Source organism: Brienomyrus brachyistius, chromosome 12 (assembly GCF_023856365.1).
Source record: "Brienomyrus brachyistius isolate T26 chromosome 12, BBRACH_0.4, whole genome shotgun sequence".
NCBI classification, from domain to species: Eukaryota; Metazoa; Chordata; class Actinopteri; order Osteoglossiformes; family Mormyridae; genus Brienomyrus; species Brienomyrus brachyistius.
Window position 1 is genome coordinate 19,321,145 of NC_064544.1, and position 15,546 is coordinate 19,336,690.

General features: G+C 42.7%; 1 protein-coding gene across 1 annotated transcript; it reads left to right on the forward strand.

The window, feature by feature from the left end:
* Positions 1 to 13: 13 nt before the first annotated feature.
* Positions 14 to 14,347, forward strand: LOC125704979 (wolframin-like). The gene is made up of 8 exons (XM_048971217.1): positions 14 to 287; positions 1,785 to 2,177; positions 8,476 to 8,555; positions 9,243 to 9,387; positions 9,695 to 9,868; positions 9,976 to 10,062; positions 10,740 to 10,897; positions 11,539 to 14,347. Exons 2-8 carry the CDS (start codon positions 1,790 to 1,792, stop codon positions 13,351 to 13,353), a joined length of 2,847 nt encoding a protein of 948 aa, XP_048827174.1. The 5' UTR covers positions 14 to 287; positions 1,785 to 1,789; the 3' UTR covers positions 13,354 to 14,347.
* Positions 14,348 to 15,546: the final 1,199 nt, after the last annotated feature.

A 15,546-nucleotide genomic window follows, 5' to 3' on the forward strand; every position in this document is an offset into this window, starting at 1 on the left:
AGGACAAACTTCCTGAATTCGGAACCAATCAGATGAGGAGTTTCGAAACTAGCCCTTGGTTTTGCCAATAGAAATATTTAAAAACTCCAAGTGGGCGGAGACATTGTCATTGTCAACTGTGCGGAGGTTATATGGTTTTATTAGTTAAAAATTGTTATTGTACCGGTGAATAATCGTGTAAAAAGTTAAGTCGAATAAATGGGGAAGGCTTTCGGCGTATTTAAATTTAAATCGTAAAAGATATATTACTTGCTTTTATAGACCGCTACTTGTCCTGAGACCAAAGAGTAAGTACGGTGCATGTTTGTCACAAAAATAAATAGATAAGTTCATTGCTTGAACTGCTTGTACAGTAACGTGGTGCCAGTTTTAGTGCCAATATACATTTGATTTGTAACACATTTAAATTATGGTTATAATTATTATCCAAAACAGGACTTGTTAGGTTTGTGCCGTAATACTATTTGTTAAAGCTGTCGTTATAAGACATAAGTAATGACACATCATCATAGTATGGAATAGCCATTAACATTTGGATCAGTATGCATAAGGCTGGGATTTTCTCGACTTTGAATACGTCATTATTTCCATCGTTTTTATGTTATGTAACAAACCGACTTTTTGACCTTTACGTCATTAAAAAAATAAACAAGTATGGTTTATGTATAGCTGAAACTCTACGGTAACACTCTTTGGGGTTAAGTAGATGTTGATTATGATATAATACAGAACATTTTGTTTGTTAAAAAGACCAAAAATTTGAAATATTTCTAGCCATGTCAGTGCCTTATTCTTCGGGGAAACGGTGCATCGGCGTTTGAAAAGCGACCCTTTAGTCGTCTTACTTTGCGATCGTTTTCTACGATACACTAGTAATAATTTTGTGTCGTCCTCCTTCCCGTTACATTTGCGAACTTCCAATTATATTGCCCAGAATTCAAGTCCTAGTAACACTGCATGCGACACTATTTACAGTAAGGTCACCTCGAATGTACGAATATCGAAAAATGAGAGACTGGAGTCCCTCTGTAACTGAAAAGGGTAATCATTTAAACCGATATAAAACAGATTTTATTGCCCGTTATTTTAAAACATATAATCATGAAGCGTTAAAATTACGAGTGCGCATGCATCTATGTTCTGCCTACCTGAGCACAGCTCGCAAAATTTACCCTAAACCACGTCATCCAGCCCTCACCCCTATTCGAGCACCTACCATCCGAACATACATCTAAATAATCTAGCAATTTAACATTTAACAGCTTGCAGGCATAATTCAGGGATTATTTCAATGCAGTTAAAAATAATATAGTTTATTGGATTTCATACTGAATTTCTTTTTCGACTGGGTTTGGTGGCTTTTAAAGTTGTATTAATGTATTAATTGGTGGCCTTATTAGCTGTATTAATATATTGCCAATGTAACACAACTGTCAAACTTATAATTGTTATATAAGTTTTATAAGAACTACTTATACCCCCCGCGACCCAGTAGGATAAGCGGTTTGGAAAATGGATGGATGGAAGAACTACTTATAAAAAACTGAGACTCTTTCTTATTTGTTTTTTGTACTTTGTTAAAAACTTGTTTACCAGGATATTGTCATTATTGTGTGATTATTGTCTGAGGGTTTTGTACTGACACGCCTGGTGTAGAAAAAGGTCTTTACCCCATGAATTTGTAGTACAGCTAAGGTACATTATAATTTAGCGTAACCATGCATTGGAAAGAAGTTTTACTGGGTATGCTATGTGTTTTATTTTACCCTTTCTTCCTAACTCAGGAGAGATGGACCTCTGTCCTCCCCCATCAGGCACCCCTCCCACCACACCTGCCCCCACTCCTTCCTGTCTGCCTCCAGGATCCACCCTAGCATCCCCTTGTCCTTCCCCCTCTGGCAACCAAACTGGGACCTGTCCCGTCCTGCCAGTTTCCTCTCCCACCCCTGCTCACATGACCCCTCTGGCCTCCCCCATGTCTCCCTCGGTCACTGTGCCCCCTGCGAGCCCCCAGCACCAGCCCGTCCGGCCTGCAACCCACTTGGGTCGTTCCCAGCTGAACGCTGCTACTGGCATCACCCGACCGTCCCCATCGCTGCTGGAGGATCAAAGGACCGCAGCCGGTGCAGCTACTGTGTCGTCCAGCTCACCGCGTCACACACCGCAGTTTGAGGCTGGTGAGTGGCGTCCATCCACATGGGACATGTGATTGATAACCTCTCTGATGGCACAATATAATGTCGCTAGGTTATCTCTGCCGGGAGGTGGTGTTTCTCAGAAGCTTCAGGTGAAAGCAAACCACAAAGCTGTTGTGGGTCAGTTTCCCGAAGTGTTTTGGGTCTTCGCATCTTTGTTAAGGTGGCTGTCCACTTGGGACTTGAATTTTTTGGAATTTGACTCGATATCCATCATTCTTAACCAAATATGTAGTCTTTGAGAGGCGGGGTTTGTGATTCTTTGCCATGTGGAGCTGAATGGCAGGCTCTCATGATGGTTGGAGAATCCAGCAGTTCACATCTTTGCAAGCTTCCTGTTACCTCTCTTCACGATGCTTCAGAGAAATGCTGGAAGCTTGGAATCCCCACTAAGCCGATAAGAAGCCCCTGATCCCACACCTCCTTCATCCATTGGTTTGAAGAGAAATTGGACACCAGTAGCTAGAAGCATACTGGGTAAACAATTACTTAGAAGCCCTGAAGAGAGACTGTCACTATGCTGAGCTGCTCTGCCAAGAATCTTCAGAATGCCGGGTGGGGAGATTGAGTCAGGCGGCCGTTCTCCCTGCTGGCCTCCAGTCTGGTGGTGCAGAAAATAACCCTCCCACTATGTTTGACATCCCGTGCCTCTGGATTCGCCTGGATTTAGTTCTTGCTAGTATAGGGTTCTGGGAGCTATTATCACTATTCTGGAGAGAGCTCAGGATAAGGTGTACTGCTTACTCAATGGTTATTTGTAAAACATAAGGGCAATTAGCAGGGCTGGCTTTTTACTGAAGGGTGACTTGGTCACACACTGAGCTCTCTGGTACTTGAAGATGTTCCCTGAAAAATAAAGACACACCATCTGTGTCTGTTGTGATTGGCTGCTGTAGATCCCAACATTTGTATAGATACAGACATGGACAAAATGTTGCTACCCTTACAGCTTATTGAAACGATGCTTCATTTCTCCTGAAAAGTTATTCAATTTAAAAGCAATTGTCTAACATATACCTGCATGCCTTTAGTATGTGGTAGAGTAAACCAATATAATTGTGAAAGGAAACGATTTGTTGTTTATTTTACAAAGATACGCTAAAATAATATGGACAGCTTTGTTGGAACCCCTAAAGAGACTATTTACTCTTGCATTATGGTCATGTTTCAAAGTAAGTGTTTAACCTTAATTAGTAGCACAGGTGCTTTTCATGAGCCATTCAGCCTATTTAAATGGTCAGAACATGCTACTGTGCTGTTTGGTATCATTGTGTCACCACACTGAACATGGACCAGAGAAAGCAAAGGTGAGAGCTGTCTGAGGAGCTCAGGAAGAAGATTATAAATAACCATGTTAAAGCAGCTTCATGTACCTGTGACCACAGTTAAAAATATTATTAAAAAGTTCATGAGACTGTAGCCAACCTCCCAGGACATGGATGCAAGAGGAAATGCAACCGCTGGTTGATCAGAAGGATTGTACTGATAGTAGAAAAAGAGCCAAAACCATTAAAGCTGAGCTCCAAGGTCATGGTACGTCACTTTCTGATTGTACCATTCTGTCAAATTTTGAAGAATAATGGAAGAAGACCCCAGAGGGCTCCCCTATTGGCAGAAAAAAGCCAGAGTGGAATTCGCCATAATGCATGTTGACAAGCCCCAAAGTTTCTGGGAGAATTTCCTTTGGACTGATGAGACAAAGGTTGAGCTTTTGGCCAGTCACACCAGCTCTATATTTACAGAAGGAAGAATGAAGCTTTAAAAGAAAAGACCCCCATACCTACTGTGAAACATGGAGGGGTTAGGGTTTGTTTTGGGGCTGATTTGCTGCATCTGACACGGGGAATCTTGAGTCTGTGCAGGACACAATGAAGTCCGAAGACTACCAAGGCATCCTGGAGCGAAACATACTGTCCAGTGTCAGAAAGCTCAGCCTCAGTCGCAGGTCATGGGTCCTCAAACAGGATAATGACCCAAAACATACAGCTAAAATCAATCAAGAATGGCTGAGAAAAAACATTGGACTATTCACAAATGGCCCTCCATGAGCCCAGATCTTAATCTTATGAAACATCTATGGAAAGATCTAAAAATCTCAGTGTGGAGATCCAACCCTTCAAAGTTGACAGCTTGAGCAGTTTGCTCAGGAAGAGTGGGTAATGCTGGCAAATGCAGACGCCTCACTGTGAGGTACAGAGATCACTTGTTTGCAGTGATTTCTGAAGAAGGTGGTGCCACAAATTATTAAATTAAGGGTGCCATCTTTTTTGTCTGTGCCATTTTCATTTGTTTAATAATATAAAATATTCGACTGAATCAGTAATCAAAAGCAAATTCTAATTTGTGTTAAATAGGAATAAACAATAAAGGATGCCATTAAACTTTTGTCACTTTCAAGTTATTTCAGACATAGTTGTATTTTTTTGCAGAAGGGCAGCAACATATTTGTCCATGTCTGTATCTGTTAAATCAGAAGTTGCATTGTGTGAACTTCTGGGGTCTAATTGGGCCTTTTGAAAGACGATATGCTCTTTAATATTGTTTAATGTTTGCGTTCACCTCTCGCTTTTGTGTATAAGGGCAACTTTGGTTTTCCGCTGCTGATTGTGGAATAAAAAGTTTTTATTTATCATTTAAATAAAATTTTATGTTTAAAAATGGCCCTGTTATCAATGTTTAAGCATACAGCAAGAGAAAGACAGGCAGACAGATAATCCCCATTTGTACCCATTAATTAACTGGATATTAACCCTAATCCTGGCAACCTTTACACAATGCTGGTTTTCCATTTATTTTAACAGCTCCTAATAAGTGCTAAAATGGTTGTTAGTTTAATCAGTTAGGTTGCACTGTTTGGAAGTAAGTCTTTGTACAGAGTATTTTATGGGAAATAGGGGTGACAGGCTAAGTGGATTTAGACATATGCAGGGGAAAGAGACGTGCCCCTCTGCTTTTCGGAAAGTAACACCATGACTGAGGAATTTAAGGCCCGAGGGATAGGGGCAATGTGCCCTTACTGTGGCTGGCATGGACCAGGGAGCTGCTCCGGTGGACACTTCCTGTTCTTCATTGTCCCGTCTCTTTTTCCATAGTAGCTTTGGAGTACTTATTTTTAAAAGGTCTTCGAATGCTGCCCCATTCATTGGGCACCTGTAAAAATAACCATGATCCGAGTGGATCACCCAGGCTGTTGTGCATCCCTCCAGGATGGTTCAGTGATGGTACTATCATTACGCTCTACGCAATCACTCTAGAGAGTGGCCAACTTTCCGAACCTGAAAATAACAAGGCAAATATATGCCATGAAAACACACTTGGCGCTGGGTCTTAGTGAGGCTTTTCGGTTTAAATTTAGTGCTGTACCTGCTATAAAAATCCCCCAGATCTTGTCTTGGAAGCTGGTCTGCCTACTGTCACTGGTTCCAGGCAGGACATGCGTGAGGGCGCTGTCCTGGTTGCTTACCCTGCTGCTAAGTGTCGTTTGTAAGTTTGCCATCATACTGGTTATGTAAGCACCTTCTCCAGCCACATCGCCCATCACACCCACCATCGGCATCGTGGCCACTGTAAGCCAAGCATTGGCCACCTGCCTGCCTACAGATTTGAAACTGGATGAACCATCTGGTCTTCCACTGTCAGGCTGTGCCAGTCTGTGCTTTGTCTATATGAATGATTTCCTCACATTCGTCTCTTTTTTTAACAAAAATCTTTACATAACAGATGCTCTTCTCAAGAGCAGTTCGCCATATTCATTTGTGCTGTCCAAGTCAGAAGGGTTTCTCGCCCAGCTTAGGAGTGCAGTTGTGCTTAAAATACAACCCTGCATCATTGACGTAAATATCTTACTGTTGTTCCTTAACTGCTAAGTTGTGTAAAGCACAGCTAGGAAAACAGAAGTGAGTGTTAAAGTATGTGAGCCGCTAAAATGCAGCCTTTGCTGTATGTGTTGCTGCAGGGGTGGATATGCACTTTCAGAGGGTTTCTGGGGTCTCACTTGGCCCTCCGTGATGCTCCCTGGTCTTTTGCTGTCACAGCAGTCTTACAACCTGCGTTGTTTCGTGTGTCATATGTCTGTCTTCTTATTTTCCGCTCTGTTCCACCGTTACAGTCCATCATGTTCATCTGCTGCAGCCTAAAATCCAGTTCCAATTCCAAAATCCAGTGTGTGTTTTCATCTGTGCTCCCATGTTGTTTCCAGTTCCACCGTTACAAAATTTGCTGCAGTCTGACAAGACAACTGTTTTGCTCATTTCTACGATTATATTTTGTTTCTTTTGTGGCTCGATTCTCCCCAACATTTGAACCCATGTAAAAAAAAGTCGATGAATTAGATAATTGATTGGTTGGATTGGTTATTTTTTATTCCGTGGCGGCAAAGATTTTGGTACAAAGAAATGTTACCAGCGGAAACAGTGGATTCTATTAACTTGAGGCCTGTATTATGAAGGATTTCCTGATTAGATGGATAACTTGTCTGATTTATGGTACCCCAGTTTAACTGGACTTTAACCTTTGTTCACATTTACATTTAGCCTAGAATACATTAAATCCGACAAGTTATCCGACTAAGCGAGAAATCCTGCTTTGTGATACAGGTACTTGATGTGTTATTTTAAACCACCACATTGTTTACTCTGATATCTTCAGTTTTCAATTTAGCTGGTCAGCAAAGATCTGTTCCAGGAAATATGCCACTTCCCACATTTTGTAGCATGTCCTCAGTTGTTTTTTTTTAGTACATTTTGTTGTGCTGAACTAAACCGCGATTGCTTTAGTAGATTTATGTCATATTTGGCTTGGTGACATAAAGTCTGTTTGCTAAATGCAAGAGAAAAGCGCCGAGGGCTATTTTTTTTATGTAAAATGATTCTTTTCCGTTATAACTGAGCCGCAGTCATATAATTTTTATATGGCATAGATCAATCAAAACAGAAACTGTAAATCCCAAGCTGACATGATAAAAATATGCTAGTTTGATTTATGAACTTGGTATTGGTATGTAATCCTGCCCAAGTTCAAACTGCACATACTTTGTCCTTTGTGGATACGCTGTGCTTTTTTTCCCCATTTCAAAAGGGAAAATGTGAAAATCAATCGCAGTGCTTTTAAGCTTCCTGTGAGACCTGTCCCTGTTTGCAGGGAAGAATATAGCTTTTCATTTTCTCCTGGGGCATTATTGAGTGGTAGGATTAAAATAAGGATTTATTTCTAGGAGTGTTTGCTGGCAGGGCGGCTGGTGTGTACCATCAATTTCTTTTCCCATTAAGCTATTGGTCGGCCTTTCGGAGATGCTGGCATTGCACAACAGAGTGAGATTACCAGCCAGAGGTGTTGATGTTGCTGTCTTTCCCTTGTCGCACCAGCTGATATTGAGACGGATCAACCAACAAAGACGATTTGGCCTGTCTGGGGATATAACCCCATCTGTAACACAACAGTGCACCTCTAGAACCTACAGTTTAAATTTGTACAGTTTGACTTTTCCATCTTCCTAGCCAGCTCAGTTATTTTCATATCATTTACATATATTTTTGTATGAATTTACATTTAAAAAGCATGTTTATTACACTGAATCAAAAGCTGAAAAATGATTCAGAAAGTACCAGGTAGGAGTCAGGAGGAGTGAATGGTGAAGTAAGGATGTACACATCAGACGTAGAAAAGCCTTTACAGACATAGCAAGCCTTTGGCTATGTGTCCCAGTCTGTGGTTAAACTCCACTCTGCCGTCTCCGTTTCTCTATTGATCGTGCCCCCCGCAGCTCAGAACAAGGCAATGATTGAGCTGTGATGTGTGGAACATTACCTCCCACCATCAGACCCAGAAACAGCAGATCCCCTGTTTACATAGCCCTCTGCCCTTTCAGGAGCATTTGTGAATCCCTGCACTTGTGAGTAAATGTGTGCCTAAGTTGTCTTGCCTGGCCTCAAGCAAACAGGAGTAAACAGGAATTAAGTACAGCTTTCTATTTCCATGGTATTTTTCTGGTACATGTAGAAAAGAATCCTGTTGACTGTTTAAAGAGAGGATAAATATTTAACTCTTGGGCCTTGTTAGTACTCCTCATATGGGGGGCACGTTAATTGCCATTGATGACATCTTATGGTTTGAAGTTAAACAGCATGTAGCACAATAATAGGACATAGGCCTTCAGTCTGAAGGTTGCCAGTGATGAACAAACTTTAGCAAAGGTCTTGTTGAGCAATCCAGTTGTCATGTCCAGTGATTTCATTGGGAAATGGATAAGCAGCTGAATGTGTGTATGTGTTTGTGTGTGAAGAGGCCAAGGCAGCAGAGGAGATCAGCCTTGAGGAGTTGGAGGACAAGGCTAAGAATGGAGACCCCAAAGCCCAAACTGAGGTGAGTCTCCTTCCTGAGTGATTGCTTTTTGCAGTTTTATTCCTCCAGTTCTTTCCTTGTGCCATTGCAGACGTTTAGGAAACATCATTGTAATACAGAGAGCAGGGCATGATCACGAAGCCTACTCTGCAGGACCTCTCAGCTGTAATATCTTTGAACATTTTTGAATTACATAAGGCTCAGACAGGTTGCTGGTTTAGACAAGGATACTCTGAATTTCTGGCCCCTTCATTATGAGGTCACAACTACCCTCTGGATGATAACCTATAGAAAAACCCCAGTGTTAGGTTGGAATTACACTGTGGTGTCATGTTGGAGTGGTGAACAGATAAAATTAACTGCCTCAACCAAAAGGACCTTTGTTATTAGCTGTGTTGTCTCTGGAGTAAACAGTTTCCTCTTAATCCTGTAGTGTTATAGGGTACTCACTGTCATATTACTGTTTTGTGCAGCTTTCTCCCAGTGTTAGGGTAATCATCAGGATGGCAGTGAAATATGTCTTAGCTCTGTTTCCTGTTGAATGAGAATTTACATCAGACAATAGTCATCATCTCTGGCTTGATTTGTGGAACTGCCATCGAGGCAGAGTCTGCATCGTTTGCATGTGTGTTTGAATCCATAGAACCTGTATAACTGAGCATCATTAATGACCAAGTTCTGGCATGCCCACTGTCTGTGTGATTGCAGATGGGGAAGTATTACCTTAAGCTGGCAGATCAGAGGGATGAGGAGCTGAACCAATGCAATGCAGTAGGCTGGCTGGTCCAGGCTGCCAAAAATGGCCGCAAAGAAGCCGTCAAGCTCCTGAAACAGTGCCTGGCTGAGCGGAAAGGTGGGTGGGGTTTGGGCAAGGATTCTGGGAAATGTAGTCTCCCTCATCATCCTGTAGTTTCACCGGTCATCACTCTGTGCATGTTCTTTTTAATCCTTTAATCTTGTCCCTGTTTTACTAAAGCATACTAGAGTTGGTCATGTGAGACATGGTAAATCTACTGCATTAGAATCTGAGCTACTCTGCCTGCTCTAAAAAGCACGTGATGTGTATAGCAGAGCATCACTGTTGAAGTTTCTTTGTGTAGAATATGAGCTTAGCAGTAGATAAGGGAAACCATGCATGATACATTGCACACACCCTGCAGGTATAACCTCAGAGAATGAGGAGGAAGTGAAGAAGCTCGCCACTGAGAGTAGGTTCGAGCAAGCCGTGAGGAAGGCTGCCTTACTCATGTACTGGAAGTTGAACCCCGAGAAGAAGAAGAAGGTAGCCATTTCTGAGATGCTGGAGAACGTTGGGCAGGTCAACTCAGACCTAGGTAAAGCATCCGGTGCGGAATCGTCAACGTCCTATGAAGGCTGTTGTGAGAAGTTGTCTAGCTGCAGATCATTCTGGATTAAAATTTTGAATGTATCACCTCCACAGATGGTGTTGCCACGCCAGGCCCGGTCCCCAGCTCTGTGCAGAAGCAGAGGCGGGTGCTGGAGAGACTGGTCAGCAGTGAGAGTCCTGGTAAGGATTTGATTGTGTGTGTGTGTGTGTGTGTGTGTGTGTGTGTGTGTGTGTGTGTGTGTGTGCATAGAAGTGAATGAGCAGGCCCCATAAGGATAGGTATACACTACATGTGTGTGCGTGTGTGTGTGTGTGTGTGTGTGCATAGAAGTGAATGAGCGGGCCCCATAAGGATAGGTATACCCTATATGTGTGTGCGTGTGTGTGTGGTGCTAGTCCAACTTTTCATTCTCATTCATTTCATGCTTACCTTGAAGAATTATACAGTGTATGTACTGAATTTCAGGAAGTTCAGATATTGAATCTGCGTGATGTAACATCCCATGCACATGCTAGTAAACAGTAATGAGAAATGATAATTATTCATTCACAAGCAGTGCTCACTGAACACTTTTACCTGCAGCTCATTCCTGTGAACCTCAGTTTGAAATGCTGTTTATAAGGTGAATCTTGTTATTTTAAACCGATTGAATGCAGAATGATGTGACCACGAGAAAGCTGATCAGTTTTCTTTTTAGCATGTTTTTAATTGAATGCATCATTTTATCAGTTGAAAGTAGGGATACTCCTGATCCTACGGTCCGCAGCTGTCAGTTTCCCAGCATTTACTAGCTAATGTTTTTAAAGGCTTCATTAGAATAGTGTGATGATCTTCTGGTAATCGTGTGTCCTCACAGCTAACGAATATGTGGGTTTGGACGATTTCGTGGAAGTCACCAAAAAATACGCCCGGGGCATCATCCCACCTTTGGTGTTGGAAGGTATGAGCACCGACGACGACGATGAAGATGAGACCCTGGAGAAGAACCCAGACAACCTGCCCCTGCATCGCAAGGTATATTGCGCCACCAGCCACACACCCTGCTACCACAATCGCCTAGGTTCCTGGTGTCTGCCCCAGTTAAGCCTCTGTAATTAATTATAGTTTTATGGTCTGATTCATGCTAGATATTTAACAGTTTGAAAACCACACATTTAGTGCCCTAATATAAATCCGACACTACAAACAGCTGTCACTGGACAATCATGCAATACAGAGGAAATAAATGGTTCTGTCTTTATGTGAATGTCTTAACAAGACCTGTTTTAAAGGAGGCCCCCTTTTGGTGATAGGACTGAAGATAGAAGTTCTTCAGATGACAGTAGAACCCATAGGCTCCGAAAGTGATGACCTGGCTTAGAAAATACTATACAAATATACTCACGTTAGCTTAGACAATACTACACACGTATACTCTTCGCCTGGACAGTACTACACAAATATGTTTGTGTTGGCTTGGACAGTATTATGCAAATGTATTCACATTGGCCTTAATGTGGTCTATGTTTAGAAAGAGTGTGGTGAAATGTTTCAGCATGAAAGGCCGAAGTGTTTAGCGTTATATAAAAATTTATCAGCAAAAATAATTATCACAAATATTTCACCTGCAACAAGATTTGAAATCTGACGTCTTGTCACTTTGTGATTTATTTCAGATTCTGAAGTACCCGCTTCACGCAATTATTGAGATCAAGGAACACCTGATTGACTGGGCGTCAAGAGCGGGGATGCAGTGGCTCAGTGCTATCATCCCCACCCATCATGTGAACGCGCTCATCTTCTTCTTCATCATCAGCAACCTCACCATCGAATTCTTCGCCTTTATCATCCCCCTGGTCATCTTTTACCTTTCTTTTTTCTCCATGGTGATCTGCACCCTGCGAGTATTCCAGAACAGCAAGGCTTGGGAGAACTTCCGTGCACTCACCACCTTGCTAACCCGCTTTGAGCCCAACATTGATGTGGAGCAGGCCGAGTCTAACTTTGACTGGAACCATCTGGAACCTTATCTATACTTCTTTCTGTCGGTCTTCTTTGTTATCTTCTCTTTTCCTGTGAGTGATAAGGCCTGGATCCCATGTTCTGAGCTGGCCACCGTGGCAGTCTTCTTCACCGTCACCAGCTATATGAGCCTACACTCCTCAGCAGAGTCGTTTGCCCGGCAGGCACTCCTCGTTGAGATGGCGTCATCCGTGTGTGACATGACCAACTTCCTGCCAGCGGACATGTCCTTCCTGCGCTTCCTGGGAAAGACCTTCATGGTGGTGCCGCTGGGTGACTTTGTAGTCCTGAAGCTGAGCATTCCCTGCCTGCTGTACATGTACCTGTTCTATCTGCTCTTCAGGATGGCCCGGCTTCGTGGATTCCGGGGCACCTACTGCTTCCTGGTGCCCTACCTGGTGTGCTTTATGTGGTGGGAATTCTCCATGATCCTCCTCCAGAACTCCACCACCATCGGACTGATCCGCAGCTGCGTGGGCTACTTCTTGTTTTTATTTGCGCTCCCCATTCTCACCCTGGGTTTAACTATCATGCTGCTAATTCAGATGTTCAAGTGGTTCTTGGCTCTGGAGCTAACCAAGATGATCGTCACCGTGGCGGTGTGTGCTATCCCAGTCATTCTGCGACTATGGACCCGCTTTAGCCTCTCCCTGCTGGACATCATCAAGTCCCTGTCCAAGAGCAGTGTGGTCAAACTCATTTTGGTCTGGATCTCAGCAGTCTTCCTCTTCACCTGGATGTATGTCTATCGTTCAGAGGGCATGAAGGTGTACAACTCTACGCTGACCTGGCAGCAATACAGCTTCTTATGTGGTCCACGGGCCTGGAAGGAGTCCAATATGGCTAAGATTCAGATCCTCTGCAGTCACCTAGAGGGCCACCGTGTCACCTGGACGGGCCGGTTTAAGTATGTTCGGGTGACGGACATTGAGAATGGTCCTCAGTCGGTCATCAACCTGCTGCCGGTCTTTTTGGGAGACTGGATGCGCTGCTTGTATGGTGAGGCCTATCCCAAATGTGACCCACAGAATGTCACGCTCCACGAAGAGGAGCTATGCCGACTGAAGTATCTAGCGAAGCACGAGTGTCACATCAAACGCTTCGACCGCTACAAGTTCGAGGTGACGATGGGCATGCCGTTGGACAAGAAGGGCCGGAACGGCACGTTGGAAGATGACGATGCCACAAAAGATATCGTACTCAGGGCCAGCAATGAGTTCAAGCATGTCCTGCTGAACCTAGGCATGGGTAGTATTGTGGAGTTCAGCACTGTGCTTGAGGGCCGCTTGGGAAGCAAATGGCCCGTGTTTGAGCTTAAAGCCATCCACTGCCTCAACTGTGCTTCACCGCTGATCCCTGTGGGCAAGCAGTATAAGATCGAGCCAGACTGGCGGGCCACGGCCCACAATGCTTTCAAGTTTGCCTTTAACTTTTTCTTTAACCCATTTTTGTCGGCCAGGACAGAATAGTGCATGTGCTTGTCATGTGGAACACCTTGATGTGTGGGAAGCTACATGTGACTCCTGGTGATTCCACATGCATTTCACAAGTAGCTCATGTCATGGGTGTGAGTGTCTTTTTCACTACAATTTATAATGCAGTGTGTAGCTGTAAAAAGTGTAAGCACTTCTTTACTGTAGGACTATAGAGAAATGAATACTCATGCAAACCTGTGTGGAATCGATACAGTGGCTGCTTTGCCAAAGATGACATCACAATGGTCTGCATTGATTCTGTCTGATAATTGGTTCCTCAAGTAATCCAGCCTATGACTTCACTTCAGCAGATCAAATGGTGGCGGTGCCCACAGGACCCCACTCCTCATACAACGGCAGTGCTTTACAGTGACCTGTAGGCAGCACTTACCATTTGTGGCCCCATTTACGAGATCGCGTTGCCACACTGCACATTTATTTTGAGCACAGAAGTTGCTGTGCATTGCTCATTGACACACTTTCAAATAATTATATGCTCATACTTCTCATGAGCTCGAACAACAGAGGATTCTGGGTAACAGAGCCCTGGGGGTTTCTGCACAAGGATGTGACACTAAGGAAAGGTGAGCAGTGTGGGAATTTCAGTTGTGAATTTCAGCTGCTGAACAAGGAGTGGGCATGTGTTCACATTTAGTTCTATTATACAGGAAAGTGTCACATTTAGTAGATGTAGGATGCAGTCTTACATTGAGAATAATTGGTGAGGTACCTCAGTTAAATGTGGGGAAATGTATGTACGCCTTTTAATTTCTTTGGACCCGTTGGTCTACTGCGTTTCTTAGTTTCCGGTCATTCTGAAGAATCTAGGCAATTCATTGTTAAATCCTGTTTATTGCTAGCCGTTTTTTATACTTGTGTGCTATTTAATTCCAGTTATTTTAAGGCCTTAATATTTTGCGAAACTTGTAAATTCAAGTGCGAAAAGCTTAACTGGCCAAGAGTAATAAAAATAATTCCCCTTAGAGAATTATGAGTGTTTTTTTTAAGTGCTTGTGGTTCAGTGAAGCTTTGCGCTCGTTGTGGTGGTGCAGGTTGGAGGGATTTTTTTCTTCTCTGAAAATTCTTTTGATGCGATTGGCCTTAAAGGGCTTGGCTTTGCATGGCACAAATAAATACATCTTAACATGGGTATACAGTCTACTGTAGCAGTCCAGGCTCCACTTTGTTACTCCCCATTGTTTCATTGATTGACAGCTGCATAGTGGTCTGTGGCCTGGCAGGTAGCAGCAGTAGTATTGAGGAATCCTAATATTGGTATGAATGTTCCATTTCACTGCCCTTGGAATTCATGAAAGCTTGGCGACAGAGCAAGATGTTCCAATGGTGATTGTTGTTGTGAAATCGTAAATCAGAACTGTAGGGCAAGTATAGACCGGACTGATCTTGCTTGCACTCCTGATCTAATGCTAATCAATAACATCAAATAATTTATGAGATGCGAATGTTTGCCTCTTCCATCCCTCCAGGGATGTCGTAGTACCTTTCTAACCTGCTTTAAGCGCTTTCACTTTCCACTCTGAAGGAAAAATGTCAAACAATCAGACTATAACTTTTGGTTTACAAAATGAACTCTAAGACATGACAAGCGGAAGAAAGACCATGGTCAGAACAATTATTATAATCTCAACACTAATTGCTTCTGGCATTCCTACTATTTGTAAGCTAAACTCTGCAAGTTGAATATCAACAAAATGACACAATCAACGTCATACAAAATTAACAAAACGTGAAAAATCCTTAGATTTATTTTCATCATGTTGAATCACACATATATTTACCTACACTGACTGGTAAAGAGGTAAAATGGACCTATTAAGTAGTCCTCTTGTATTTGACAAACGTTAATATGGAAGTAATTACTCTTCAGAAGCAGTACTTCAAATTTACCAGCAGATGGCCCCTTTTCCCATAAAATTTTGTAATTGCATAACCTAAAGATGGAACTCAACAGCTTATGCAAAGCACTGCTGTATCTATTTATTAGATATATAACTGAATTAAACTAAAAGAATTCAGCCAATATATGAACAGAGGTTGCTTGTTAATATGAAATGACAACTGATCTTGCAGGTCATGACTAAGTCATGCATGTCTGCTTGCAAATCACGTCAAGGTAAAAGTGTGTTAATATTCAAGTGAATTAGTCTGTCTGGAGAAGATGTTACT

What these genes read in the sequence shown, in the direction of transcription:
- LOC125704979 (XM_048971217.1), top strand. Translation starts at nt 1,790, where the DNA reads ATGGACCTCTGTCCTCCCCCATCAGGCACCCCTCCCACCACACCTGCC. An exon ending in GGTCAGCAGTGAGAGTCCTG is followed by an intron (nt 10,063 to 10,739) that starts GTAAGGATTTGA and finishes GTGTCCTCACAG; the next exon opens with CTAACGAATATGTGGGTTTG. An exon ending in ACCTGCCCCTGCATCGCAAG is followed by an intron (nt 10,898 to 11,538) that starts GTATATTGCGCC and finishes GATTTATTTCAG; the next exon opens with ATTCTGAAGTACCCGCTTCA.